Genomic DNA, 12756 nt, shown 5'->3' on the forward strand with positions numbered 1-12756 from the left:
GTGCAAGGATTTTTGCCAGTATCAAGAATGTTATCAATAAAATGGCTGAATTTGAACTCTTGGTTAGGACAACTAATATTGATATAGCAGGACTAACAGAAATATGGTGCCACCTGAAAATTTGGAATAAAGATAGATGTGGAAGGTCATGCTTCTTATCAAAAGTAGCCTGAACGCACAGCTTTTTCAGAGTCTGAAGTTGTCTGCCAGCATAGAATCTGCTTTGCAAGTTAGGTGGAAAGAAAGGTGTAATCAGAGTGGAAGTAATCTACAGACCAGATGTTAGGAGTATGATAGTCTACATGCAGATGGAATGGGCAGGCAAGTGTGAATGTATTATGGGTGATTAATCTGCACCAGTCTGATTGGAATAAGTGGGAGGGCAACTTGCCCTGGGGAATTTAACTGTATTATTTGTACCAACATATTATAGAAAGTACTAGAATGTGAGAATATTGACATCATTACTAACTAATCAGATGACACAGGACTTAAAGTACAGGAACCACTGTCAAGAAGTGATCATTAGTGTCAGTTAAAATGTTGCAGTGGTTATGGATTAACTTCAGAAGAGGGGACTTTACAATTTAAGAGACTGTATGGCATCAATGAAAGGTGGCAGATTGCCCAAGGAGGGCAAATACATTTGAATTATGGAATAATTTAAAGTAAAAATCAGAAGCTATGTATGCATACATAAAAATATTGTAGGAGGACGCCAAAATGGATTATGCACAGTATTATAAAAATAGAGCAGATAAAGTAGTATGGAATAGTTAGAGCAGTGAAAAGTACTGAAGCCTACAACAGGTACAAGTAAATCTATAATAATACTATAAATAAGGTTAAGGAAGCCAAGGCTGTGTATGAGAAAGCATTGGATAAGAGTAAAGAATGGGGATAAGGAATTCATGTATGTGAATACAAAGAAGAAAGCTAATCAGATTGGATCCTTGTGCACTGAGTTTGGGAAATTTAGATAACCCAGCTGATGTTGCAGGTGAACTGAATAGGTACTTTGCATCTGTCTTTACTGATGAAAGACCTTTTATACTGAAGAGGCTGTATGAGAGAGCTGAACTGTATGAAACAGGATTTTGTAGTTAGATTGTTTATTAGAAATAACCTGAGCATAAAGGCAAGTAAGGCCCCCAAAGTAGTTGGCATATACCCTGTAGTTTGGAGGGAGACCACCAAGGAATGTATTAAAGCTTTCCCATTAATTATGATGGCATCTTTGGATGTTTGGTAATTCCTTTGGATTGAAGTGCCAATGTATCACCAGTATATAAAGGTGGTTCTACAAGTGAAGTTGATAACTACAGACCAGCACTTCAGTGCTAGGGAAAAATCTTAGAGGCAAGCAATGATTTAGAGCAATCTAGGGCCATTTAGATATTGCATTTGAAGGAAGGACATGGTTTTTTTGTTAAGGTAATATCATATTTAACTGACATAGCAGACTATTCAGTTGCTCATGAGCTGGATGTAGGGTGCAATTTGTTTATTTGGATTTTAGCAAAGCATTTGACTGTCCCTGATGAGATTGCTGTATAAGCTTGAACGTTGGGATTACTGGTAATATTTGAATATTACCAGTCTGGATACCAGTTTGAATATCCAATCTGGATATTCTTCAGATTGGTGTAATGTCAGGAGTAGGGTCCCTCAAGGAGGGATTCTTGGACCACTTTCATTTCCATAAATGAAAAGACTAAAGAATAGAAAGCATATCAATTTGCAGACTACATGAAGATTAGTAGAGCAATGATCAGCACCAAGCAGCACTCCTTCAAGATGACTTGAAGGGGCCTCAAAGATTATAAGAGTGGCAGCTATGTTTTAATGCAGCAAAATGTATTGTCGGCAAAGGTAAAGAAACCCCACACAAGAAGCATGCAAAAGTTCAATAAAAGTACTTTGCCATAATGGCATTTGTATTGTTGCTCTCTCAGTAGACATAGTGGGTGTTATTGGTCAGGAGTAGAAATTGAATCCCATGGGAGATTGAAACCCTCTCAAAGTGTAGGGGGTAACCTGACCTTTTCTTTAGAATCACTGGTGGACTAGTGAATAAATTTAAGAAAAAAGGCAAAGGAAGCCCACACAAGAAGCACAGCAAACTTCGAAAAAGTTTGCCGGTGAAACTACATTACGAACATTTATGACGACAGAACTTCCAATATGACTGTTTGTGATTCTAAAGAAAAAGGTCATGTTACCTCTTCCACTTTGGGAGGGGGGGGGGGGTAAAGCTCCTGTGGGATTCAACTTCTACTCCAGACTGATAACACCCACTTTAGTGAGCAAGCAACCAACAATTCAAATACCATTACAGCAATGTACTTTTACTGGTAAATTTCAAACTTTTGAATGCTTCTCGTGTGGGCTTTCTTTATCTTAGCTGTAAGGTATTACATTTGGGGAAGAAAGCGGCCTCCGTAGCTGAGTGGTCAGAAGCGGGACTGCAGTAGCACACTGAGTAGACCGGGGTTCAAGCCCGACTGCTAAATACAGTTGATCTGCCAACCAGCACTGGACTAGAGTGGCAGATTATGGTCAATTTCTCTCAGCATGAATTAAGGCTTCCATCCTGCAGTGGGTTGATAGCTGCAGTTTAACTTTTTAACCCCAAAATAAATTATACAATTGGTGGAAATGGAATTAAACAGTTTAGGAAGAAAGCTATCTGGGAGTTATGATACAGGCAGATAAGTTTTCTGAACAGTGTAAACAGGTAGCTAGGAAAGCTCATGGTGTCCTATCTATGATTTATCAAATTTTATCCTGTAGATATAGGGAGGTTATAATTCTTCTGTATGAGGCAGTTATAAAATAACCTTTGTAACATTGTTCAGGTATGGAGACCATCTGTAAAAAAAAAAAGTCTTGAAAGGGTCCAAAGAGACAACTTGAATGATAATCAGCAAGAGGATGACCATACAAGGAAGGACTGGACTACAGTTTGGCAACCAGGCATCTCAGAGCTGACCAGATTTAGGTTGGCTGAGAGGGATTTTTAATATGAAATGAAGGTAGCATTTATTAAGTTTTTTAGCCAGCAAGTCATTGACTGCTAGAACAAAGTTTCCCCTCACAGGTAGAGGCTGACAGTGAATAAATTCAAAGGTCAACAGGAGAATTAACTGTATGAGAGAAGTATACAATTTGAGTTTTTCCTTATAAATGCAACAAAAGCATTGTGGCTTCCTTGAACTATGATAAATTGGTTTGGTCTTTTATTGGTGCATTAGCAACTAAGGCTATAATGTGCCAGCACTATGACAAATACTATATATAATAATCCAAATGCAACAAGACATATTAGAGCTTGACTTGCCCACCCACTGATGAAAGCCAAGCCTTGAAACAGTGCCATCCCGGTGGTGGTTCCCACATAGAATAAGTAACAATAGTCTTCTCTATTAGTGAAGACTTAGTGCAATACATTGTAACTTGTGAAGGATGATCACAATGAGACAGTTGAAACAATGCCTTTACACTATTATTATAGTTTTCATTTAAATATATAGTTTATCTACACCAATATTTAGACTGATAGTTCCTAACACTAAAAATTCCTAATTCAATAGTAATGCTATATTGTCAGATTCAGCCTTTTCCCTAGGAACTATTAGAACAGAAGTCAGTCCTTTGTTTATTATAAACAAAAAATTCTTCATACATGCCACTTGGACAAGATTACATGAAAATCTGTCAACCTGAACAGATTGATTTAGTTTGTAGTCATTAGGGATGACTGAGCACTTTGAGATGTCAGCAATAAAGCTAGACAACATACTGGACCCATCTATTCTTGCTTTGGATTGCCAAAGATGCTGCTTGTAACATTTACCTACTTTACTTTGAGATGCAAGTGTACCAAGTACTTAAAATTAAACTAGTTCATTTTAGCACTGAATAGAAGGTTAAAGTTTTAGATACATTAGCAACAGATTGTGCTCTTGTGTACTGAGCCTGTACTTGCCAATGTACAAGATGTAGGAAACTTTACTTTCACCTATGATTGAAATACTACAGCCCATATAATTCCTCCAATGTGATAGGGCTAACCTACATCTCTCCAAACATGGGGGAAAACCAATATCACAGGACTATTGTGTTGGAGTAATAAAAGTACCACTGGCATAACCTGGTATGCATAGGTACAGTTGCATAATGCCCATCAGTATTAGTTTGGAAACTTTCATAGAAATTGAAAAACATTCAAACATACCTGCTAAAACAAATCCTGCCACAGAGTGAATACCATGAAGTGGTATACTCTGAAACCATTCAAAGTTTTTACCATTAAATTTATAGACATTAATTGGCCCAATGTGAAGAACCTTAGGAGCACAGTCATTTGAGACTGTAGTTCTTTCATTAGTCACTATGAGAAATATGTCCTCTTCAATAACAACCCAGAGAAGTGCAGTTGGGAAAGCTTCATTGATGTTTTGCAGTGGTTTGAACTGGAATAAAAGTAAATTCCATTAGCACCTTCATTCTTCCAAAGAAATGAAGTTTTAAATAACAAATAAAATTAGTTTAAAAAAAAAAATTTACTGCACCCTTTAGTACAAGACTGCTATACCACACTTTCAATTAATTTCCATTTCTAAGATTGCAGCAGCAATCTTAGAAATGGAAATGACATTAAAATAAAGTGCAGGCTGAGCATTAGATACAGAAATCATTTGGGATGAACAAGAACCAATACAAAAGTAATGCCTCTTCATTTTTTGCTTTCAAATTGATTCCTTAGATTAATGTGTCACTGGAGTCTAGTTTCACCATACTGAATAGTGATGTGATCACTACTGAGTGCAGCACATGGATAGTTCAAAGTGTCATATATACATAAAAAGAGTGATCAATTTTTTTACCAAGACATTCCTATCGAAACCCACAGGCATTTCAAAAATGTCTATGGTGACAACACTGGAGATGCAAATACAGTTAGACATTGGGTAAGACATTAAGAGTGGGGAAAGTGATTGTTGACAAGCCCCAAAGCAACTGGCCAGTAACAACAAACAAGTTGGATTGACGTGTTGAGCAAAGGACTTCCACATCACACACGAATTGTGCAATGCAGTAGGTATAAGGAACCTGCTGTGATAACCATCAAAGCAACTAGGCTATAGTTTGCACCTAGTAGGCCCTGAAAATGCTGACAAGCAGAAAGTTCAGAACTGTACAAAACTTCTACACTGTTCTTCCTCACCCCCACTTTATAGCTGAACCTTGCACTTTTGGCTGTCACCTCTTTGGCTTGCTGAAACATGAACTCCATGGAACCCATTTTGTAGATGACAACCAGCCCAGGCACAGTGCATGAAGCCCTCTGGAGCAAGAGTGAAGGCTTTTACAGGATTGCAATAGACTCAGATTGAAAATGAAAAAGGCAGTTGTAGGAATTAAATTTGAGGAAAAAATACGAGACATTACTTTTGTACCATCCCCGGTTACCAAAATTGAGTTTATATAGTTAAATATCAAACTTTATAGAACAGTGCTTTGTTTGAAAGCAAGTCTTATGATCAAGACCAAGTCATTCCAGTAAGATTTAAGTATTGGACCATGTTTCCATAACTAAAATTTCATTAAAATAATCAATTACTTTAAATTTTAGTTTCTAAAAACTTAGGTTTTAGTAGCTTATTTAGTAGGTTTAAATGTTAATACCCAGAACCTTAGTGGGCTAAGAGTGTGTATAACAATGTATAATATTATACATTTGTTACCTTTGGGAACTCCATAATTTGGAGTGTATGAAAGCCATTAGTTGGTACCTAATGTCATATCCATAGCTTAAAATTAAGCTCTTGAAAAGTAGATTAGACTAACAATCCAATTGTAAAGTTGGAGTCTGATAATTCAACTATCACAGAAGTTGGCATGCTAATTCCAACCAGGTCATGGAATGTAGATCTGGTAATAGCCAATAATTATTTAATGGAACAGAAAAAGAGAGCAAAGTTAATATTGTATTTTTATAAAGTAGAAAATTTACTTCTGCACGTGACAAACATCAATTAGTCACTTGGAAGTCTGGAACACTAGAAACTGTCCAAACATTTAGATTTTACATACTGGCTTTGTCCTAATGCACCACAGATATGGAAAGTAGTATGTTATGGTTATAGGGATAAACTTGTTACAGAACTGAGGATATGTGCGGAAGTTTGCCTTTAGCCAGCAGGTAGTTGGGTGGTGAAACAGACTTCCATCCTTTGTTTTGAAGTTGATAGCCTAAATAAATTTAAGGCTGAGCTGGATGGGTATTTGGAACAAATGAGGTGAAATGGGAGCAGGGGTTTTTTGCTGATGCTGCATAAGCTTGCTTTCTTGCATCATATGCCTCTACTAATGGTAATGCTAACTGTTGTCACTCATTTTCCCAGCTGAAAAAGTTGGAATACAGTAATCATTTTTAGAAAATGGAAAGTGACATTTTCATCCAACAATGAGGTTGTTATGAGTGGTATTTCCATAGTGGCTAAAATTAAGATTGGTATTGTCTTGCATAGTTTGCAAGTATGTCTGACTAAAGTATAGTAAGTCCCAGACATGCATTCTAGGACTTCTTATGCAAGTTGAGAATGACTAATGTTTCTGCTGCTATATCCCTGATGTGCCAAGATTACAAAATCACAATATCCTCAGAAGAATGAAGTTTTCATTTAGTTATATGTTTAATTAAAAACTTGATGAGGGGATAACCAGCAAAGTAGCCCAAAAGAAAAATGTTATTTTACTGTAAAAACTGATTTAATAGTTCTGGTTATTATGGTTGACTTCATTGGTGCTGTTTCCTTTGCTGCTCTTATTCTGTGTTCTTTAGTGTGTTCACTGTTGACACTGACAAATTTAAAGTTGTCTGATACTTGTTAATGTTTGACCATTTTCATACATACTTTGTTAAAAATTGATCCAAATCAATTGCTTTCCTTTTCTTGGTAGATTTACCAGTACCACTGTCACTTATCTTAGTTGTTACCAGGATAAGTCAAAGTGAAATTGTAAGGAATTTCACAGGGTGAAGGCAGAAACACTTAACCTCATGCAAGCTCACATTTTACTAAGCACATTTGGGTCACTGCCAGGAAAAAAAAAAAATTGCAGTTTCTGGTTTATTGGGCTTTACTACTATAGATTTCACTAGCAGAAAACTTACTGCATTTGTGATAATACCAATAGCTGGAACTGGGTTTATGTTATGGTGAAATAATGTCTCCTCCACTGAAATTTTCAGTGTCCTTTCAGTCAAAAAAGAAAATTCAGAATCTTCTCTTCATTCCTATTTAAACTTTGTAAACTTGTAATTCACTTGTGCAATTTGTGAGTGTTATGTCTAGGGGAAAACAATTAGTTGGATTTGTTTCAGGAAAGAAACAAATCAGTTCTGCATCTATGGTATGACAGAGACATGCTCATGTAGATCTGAATGCAGTTTGAGTTTTTTTAAAAAAGGTACAGTCAGTTATGCTTTACTTAGTGTTAAAGTAAACTGCAGAGGATCACTTCCTTGAGAAGTGAATGTGTGGAGTGAGACTGATTCAGGTTCTGGTAGGATTACTTCCTATACTTGCAATAGCAATTCATAATTGCAGTATGAATTGAAAGTTTGTTTGCATTTGGAATAGAAAGATTTCCATTGTTCCATATACTGGAGATTATGTCAGTATATAGGATTAAGCAATTTGCTTGGGCTGTGATGGATGTTTAATTGCTTGATCTGCACATTTGTTCCCTGATATTTTATTCTTGGCCTGGAATCAAAAATCAAACAGAAGACAACTGATTGCTTTTGCTTAACAGCTTAGATCTTTTATTTTAAGAAGGTATTAAAAATAGGTGAGAAAGTGCTTTTCAAAGCTAAGAGCACTAAGTATATTACATTTGTACTGACAGGTGTAAAGTGGTTTTTAGGGAAAGTTCAAATGGCATATAATTGAACAGCATTCAGTGGAAGTGAAATAGAAACAGCTGTATTAGGGAAGATAGCAGCTGCACACACTATTGCCAGACTGAACCTTAGTGTAGATCTTAGTGAAGTGGTAATTGTGTATAAGCAAGATGTCAATATTTGCTGCAGAATTTTAGAGATAGGGATCCTTTGCTCTTAAAGAGCACTAGAAGTAATTTGTGGCCTATTTGCAGATGAGCTAATGTTACCTATTTGGTCTGAAACTTTAAGGCCATTGTTTGAGAATTGGTTTGACACTAAACCTTGTGCTGACTTTCCCAGATTAAGTTTCATAACCATTTACTTTTTCCCAGATTATTGGCCTTTAATATTGACACTTGCTGGTTAAGATGTCAAGAATGGTTTTCATAGCATTTTCAGCCAAGTAATTTTGTAGAATTAGCATGTCCTGGAACCAGGACATGTAATAAATTTGAGGAACTGGACAGGCATTTTGGAGGGAATGGTGAGATTTTTTTTCTTCTTTTGGCTGATGCTGCATAAGCTCATACATTTGCTTTCTTGCATCACATGCCACTACTACTAATAGAATAGTGCTTTTCCTGGGTATTCAAGGATAGTTCTCCATAAACTGGGTGGGTAACATTCATAGTGATTTTTAAAACTGATTTTAATTAAAAACTGATTTTAATTAAAGAATCAGAGAACAATGATACTATTTTGAGTATCAGGAATCAATATACTTCACAAGTGCTGTTAGCACTCATAGCAACTTATGGGCTAGTGTGGTGTCAGAAAATTGCAGCTATTCTAACATGGTGTCATTCTTTGACAAATGTTTGAACTCATCCACTATGGCATGGTATAGCTGCAAGAAGTTGTGCAGTGCATATTTTCCATTAGAGTTAAACTCACATGGAAGAAATGTTGCAATACAAGGAGCAGAGAAAAGTGGAGTATTTGTAACATTATCAAACAACTCACCTTTGTTAACAATTGTTAGTCTCACGCCTAAAGATTGGTTAGCAATAGGATAGCTTTTACATAAGCAGTACTAAGGAGTAAAAAAGGATTATAAAGGATCAATGCTGATTTGGCTGCAGTGTCTGCCAAGTAATTAAGATCTGAATGTTGCCGGGGATCCAGTAGAAACTCAAACAAAATTCAGATTGAGGAAGCATAGCCTCTGCTGTACCCAGGACAGGATGAAACATCAGTGACAAAGACTACAATGAACTGAAAGAATCAGTATATAAACATTTTTGGTAATGGTGGGTTGTATACAAACTATATCAAAAGGTGATATAGTTGTACACGTTGGCACTAATGATATTAAGAGTAGGAGACCGGCAGAATTACTTAAAAGTACAGGTCACTGTTGAAAAAAGCTGGGAATTAAAGGTTGAATTTGAGTGTCTGCAATTCTGCTCAGACACGATAGAAGGGAGTATATGATGAGAGCCCTGTCGCTCAATTTGGCCCTGGAAAGATCATGCAAGGCTCAAGGGGTAGAATTTTTTCCAGACTGGTCTGTACTGTTTAACACTAGAGACAGCTTCTACAGGGATGGGACACACTTAAATAGAAAGGGTGCAAGAATATTTGCTGATGCTATTGAGGCAGTGTTAGGTGGGTTGTAAAACTGCTATCTTGGGGGGGATACAAGGACTAATAGTTTAACAGTAGCCGCAGGCAGAGGTGAAGGCGATTCTTGCACAACTATTAGAATAAGTAGTGACTTGGAGCAAGGGGTGTTGGGGTTTCAGGGACAGATGGCAATCATCATGAAATAGGTAGGTATATGGGATGTGTTAGGGTAACTAGGAATATAAATAGATGCATGTATACCAATGCTAGAAGTATAGTACATAAGTTTGAAGTGTTGGTCAAGGACAGATATTGTTGGGATAGCAGAGACATGGTGTCACACAGATAAGGAATGCAGAACTGGAATTTGGAGAGTACAATGTGTACAGAAAGGATAGGAAGGGAAGAGGTGTCATGCTGTTAATTAAGAAAAACAAAATTAAAAGTGCATCCAATTCATATAGATGAACAGTGCACTGTTGAATTAGTTTGGTGTGACATAAGCACTGCAAAAGCAAAAATAAGAGTAGGAGTTGTTATAGGCCTAATTACTCAAATGAGTACAATGAATGATTGTACAGAGAAACAGAGTGGGCTAGTAAATCAGAATATCTTATAATGGGGGGGATTTTAACTTCCCAGATATTGTCTGGAACTTGTGGGTTGGTCACTCACACACTAGTAAGACTTGTGGATTTATTGGATGATTTTTCTGCAGCAGCATGTTCAAGGGGCAACCAGAGGGGGTAATACTCTTGATCATTCATGTATTAAGAATTTGGAGATAAAGGAACCACTAGGTGGCAGTGATCAGTGTACTGATGTGGGATTTACTTAGATATAATTACCATCAGGGGTAAAGGGAAGGGTTTTTGCTTCTGTAAAAGGTGAGTACATTGGTCTCAGAAAGTTGAAATTCTGTACAGTGGGATCAACTGACAAATGTTACCAACAGTAAATTAAGTGGGAAGCATTCAAGGAATTAATTGTGGATGCTACTAAAAGTTTCATACCTATTAAGAAATATTGTTCAAGGTATATGCCTAAATGGTTATCAAATGAACTAATGACTCTTAACAGAAGAAAAATGCATGGGATGCATATAAATTATGCAGATGACTCAGAAGCCTATGGCAGATATAAGCTAGTCTAATCAGGTCACAAAGGAGGTTAGGCAGGCGAAGGCAGATTACGAGAAAAGATGCTTTATGGCAAAAGATGCTAAGAAAAACAGCAAGGATTTCTTTACTTATATAAACTAAAAGGAAGGGGATGAATCTTATTGGTCCACTCGACATCGATGGTTTGACTGTTGATGATCCTGCTCAGATAGCAAACAACTGAAAGTATTTTGCATCTACATTCACACATGAGGAATTAAGGTTTGAAAATTGCAGGTTATCAAATTGTAGCAGGATACTTAATGATTTTGTAATAACTGAGAGCAAAGTGGAGGAGAAATTGTTGAAGTTAAACATAAGAAAAGCAACTAAGCAAACCCTTAACAATAATTATGAGAACATTCTTGGACTCAAGGGAGGTTCCCATGGACTGGAGATGTGCAAATGTATCCTCAATTCATAAAGGGGGATTGAAGGGTGACAAGTAATTACAGACCAGTTAGTTTAATTTCTGTTCTGGGTAAAATGGAGTCACTGGTTAAGATGCATTCCAGGATCATCTAGACAAGACTGCAGCAATAATTCAGACAGCATGGGTTTGTTAAGGGAAAGTCTTGTCTGACAAATTTGATAGGATATTACAAAGGAACTGGATGCAAAAAATAATTTTGATATCATTTGATTTCAGGAAAGCTTTTGACACTGTTGCACATGGAAGACTATTGTACAAATTGGAGCAGAATGGTATTAATGGTAAGTTACTACAATGGATAAAAGGATGGTTAAGCGGGAGAAGACAGAGGGTGGTAATCAATGGGTGCTGCTCTTCGTGGACTAATGTTATTAGTGGAGTCCCACAGGGTTCGGTGTTGGGTCCACTGTTGTTTTGTATATTTATCAATGATATTGATGAATGTATATCAGGCTTAGTGTCTAAGTTTGCAGATGATACAAAGGTTGGCAGGGTTGTTAATGACAGTAATGGCAGTGCGCTACTGCAACAGGATCTAGATAATTTGGGCAGATGGGCTAAGAAGTGGCAACTGAAGTTTAACCTTGACAAATGCAAAGTACTGCATATGGGTAGAAGTAACCCAAGAGAAAAGTACCAACTGTGTGGTACACTTAAGGTGGTAGAAAATGAGACTTGGGAGTAATTGTGCAGTCAGATATGAAGTTTCAAGCAATGCAGACAGGCTGCCAGGGCAGGTCATGGGTTTTGTCAATGATATATAGGAATTTTGCTAGCAGGGAAAAGGAGGTGATTGTCCCTTTGTATAAGGCAATGGTCAGGCCATGCCTTGAGTACAGGTCTGGAGGCCTCATTTTAGGAAGAATGAGGATTTGCTTGAGCATGTACAGAGAAGGGCAACAAGACTGGTGAGGGGAATGAAGGGATCCTCTTACCAAGAGAGGCTTAAGTTCTGCAAATTGCAGTGGCTGGAAACTAGCACCTGCACAGTGATCTGATTGAGATGTATAAGGCAGTGAATGGGTTGAGCACGCTGAATTCTGATGGGATCCTTCTACTTGTTCAGATTATGAACCTAAGGAGCATAAATTCAAATTAAGGACAGATGTAGAATAGATGTGTGGAAATTTGCCTTTAGCCAGCAGTTGGTTAATTGCTGGAACAAACTTCCATCTTGTTGTGGAAGTTGATAGGTTGAATAAATTTAAGGAGCAACTGGACAGGCATTTGGAGGGAATGGCGATTTTTTTTGGCTGATGCTGCATACGCTCATACACTTGCTTTCTTGCATCACATGCCACTACTACTACAAATGAGGCCAGTTCAATTTCATGCAATTCTGAAGTGAATTGCTGACACTTGACTAAAGTCTGTGCACACTGGCAAAAAGTCTATGTTCAACTATGTGCTGAATCATAGGGTGGAATATGAACATGCCTAGGTAGGCAGGTGCCTTGGTGATTGGGCAACTGTTATATCCAAGTCTTACCCATTGGATATAAATACCAAACTGCAGTCTGTTGTACATATTTTCCAGTATGGCTCAAAAACACATGTGCAGTGGTCTGGCAGGGATTTCATTTTGAAAGCATACAGTAGAGAACTGCTTAAGTTAGTTCACTTGCTCTGAACAAGGTGTT

The 12756-nt window shown here is 37.3% G+C and overlaps 1 protein-coding gene across 1 annotated transcript in view; it reads right to left on the reverse strand.

Moving 5' to 3' along the window:
* Positions 1–12756, reverse strand: part of LOC150079157 (uncharacterized) — a 153276-nt gene that overhangs the window by 76570 nt on the left and 63950 nt on the right. The window contains exon 13 of the mRNA XM_090382974.1: positions 4238–4475. Within this exon, the coding sequence (XP_090239100.1) occupies positions 4238–4475 (238 nt within the window). The remainder of the gene's footprint in view (positions 1–4237; positions 4476–12756) is intronic.

The sequence above is a fragment of the Mastigoproctus giganteus genome, chromosome 10, assembly GCF_048544385.1.
Source record: "Mastigoproctus giganteus isolate SK-2022 chromosome 10, ASM4854438v1, whole genome shotgun sequence".
Lineage (NCBI taxonomy): Eukaryota > Metazoa > Arthropoda > Arachnida > Uropygi > Thelyphonidae > Mastigoproctus > Mastigoproctus giganteus.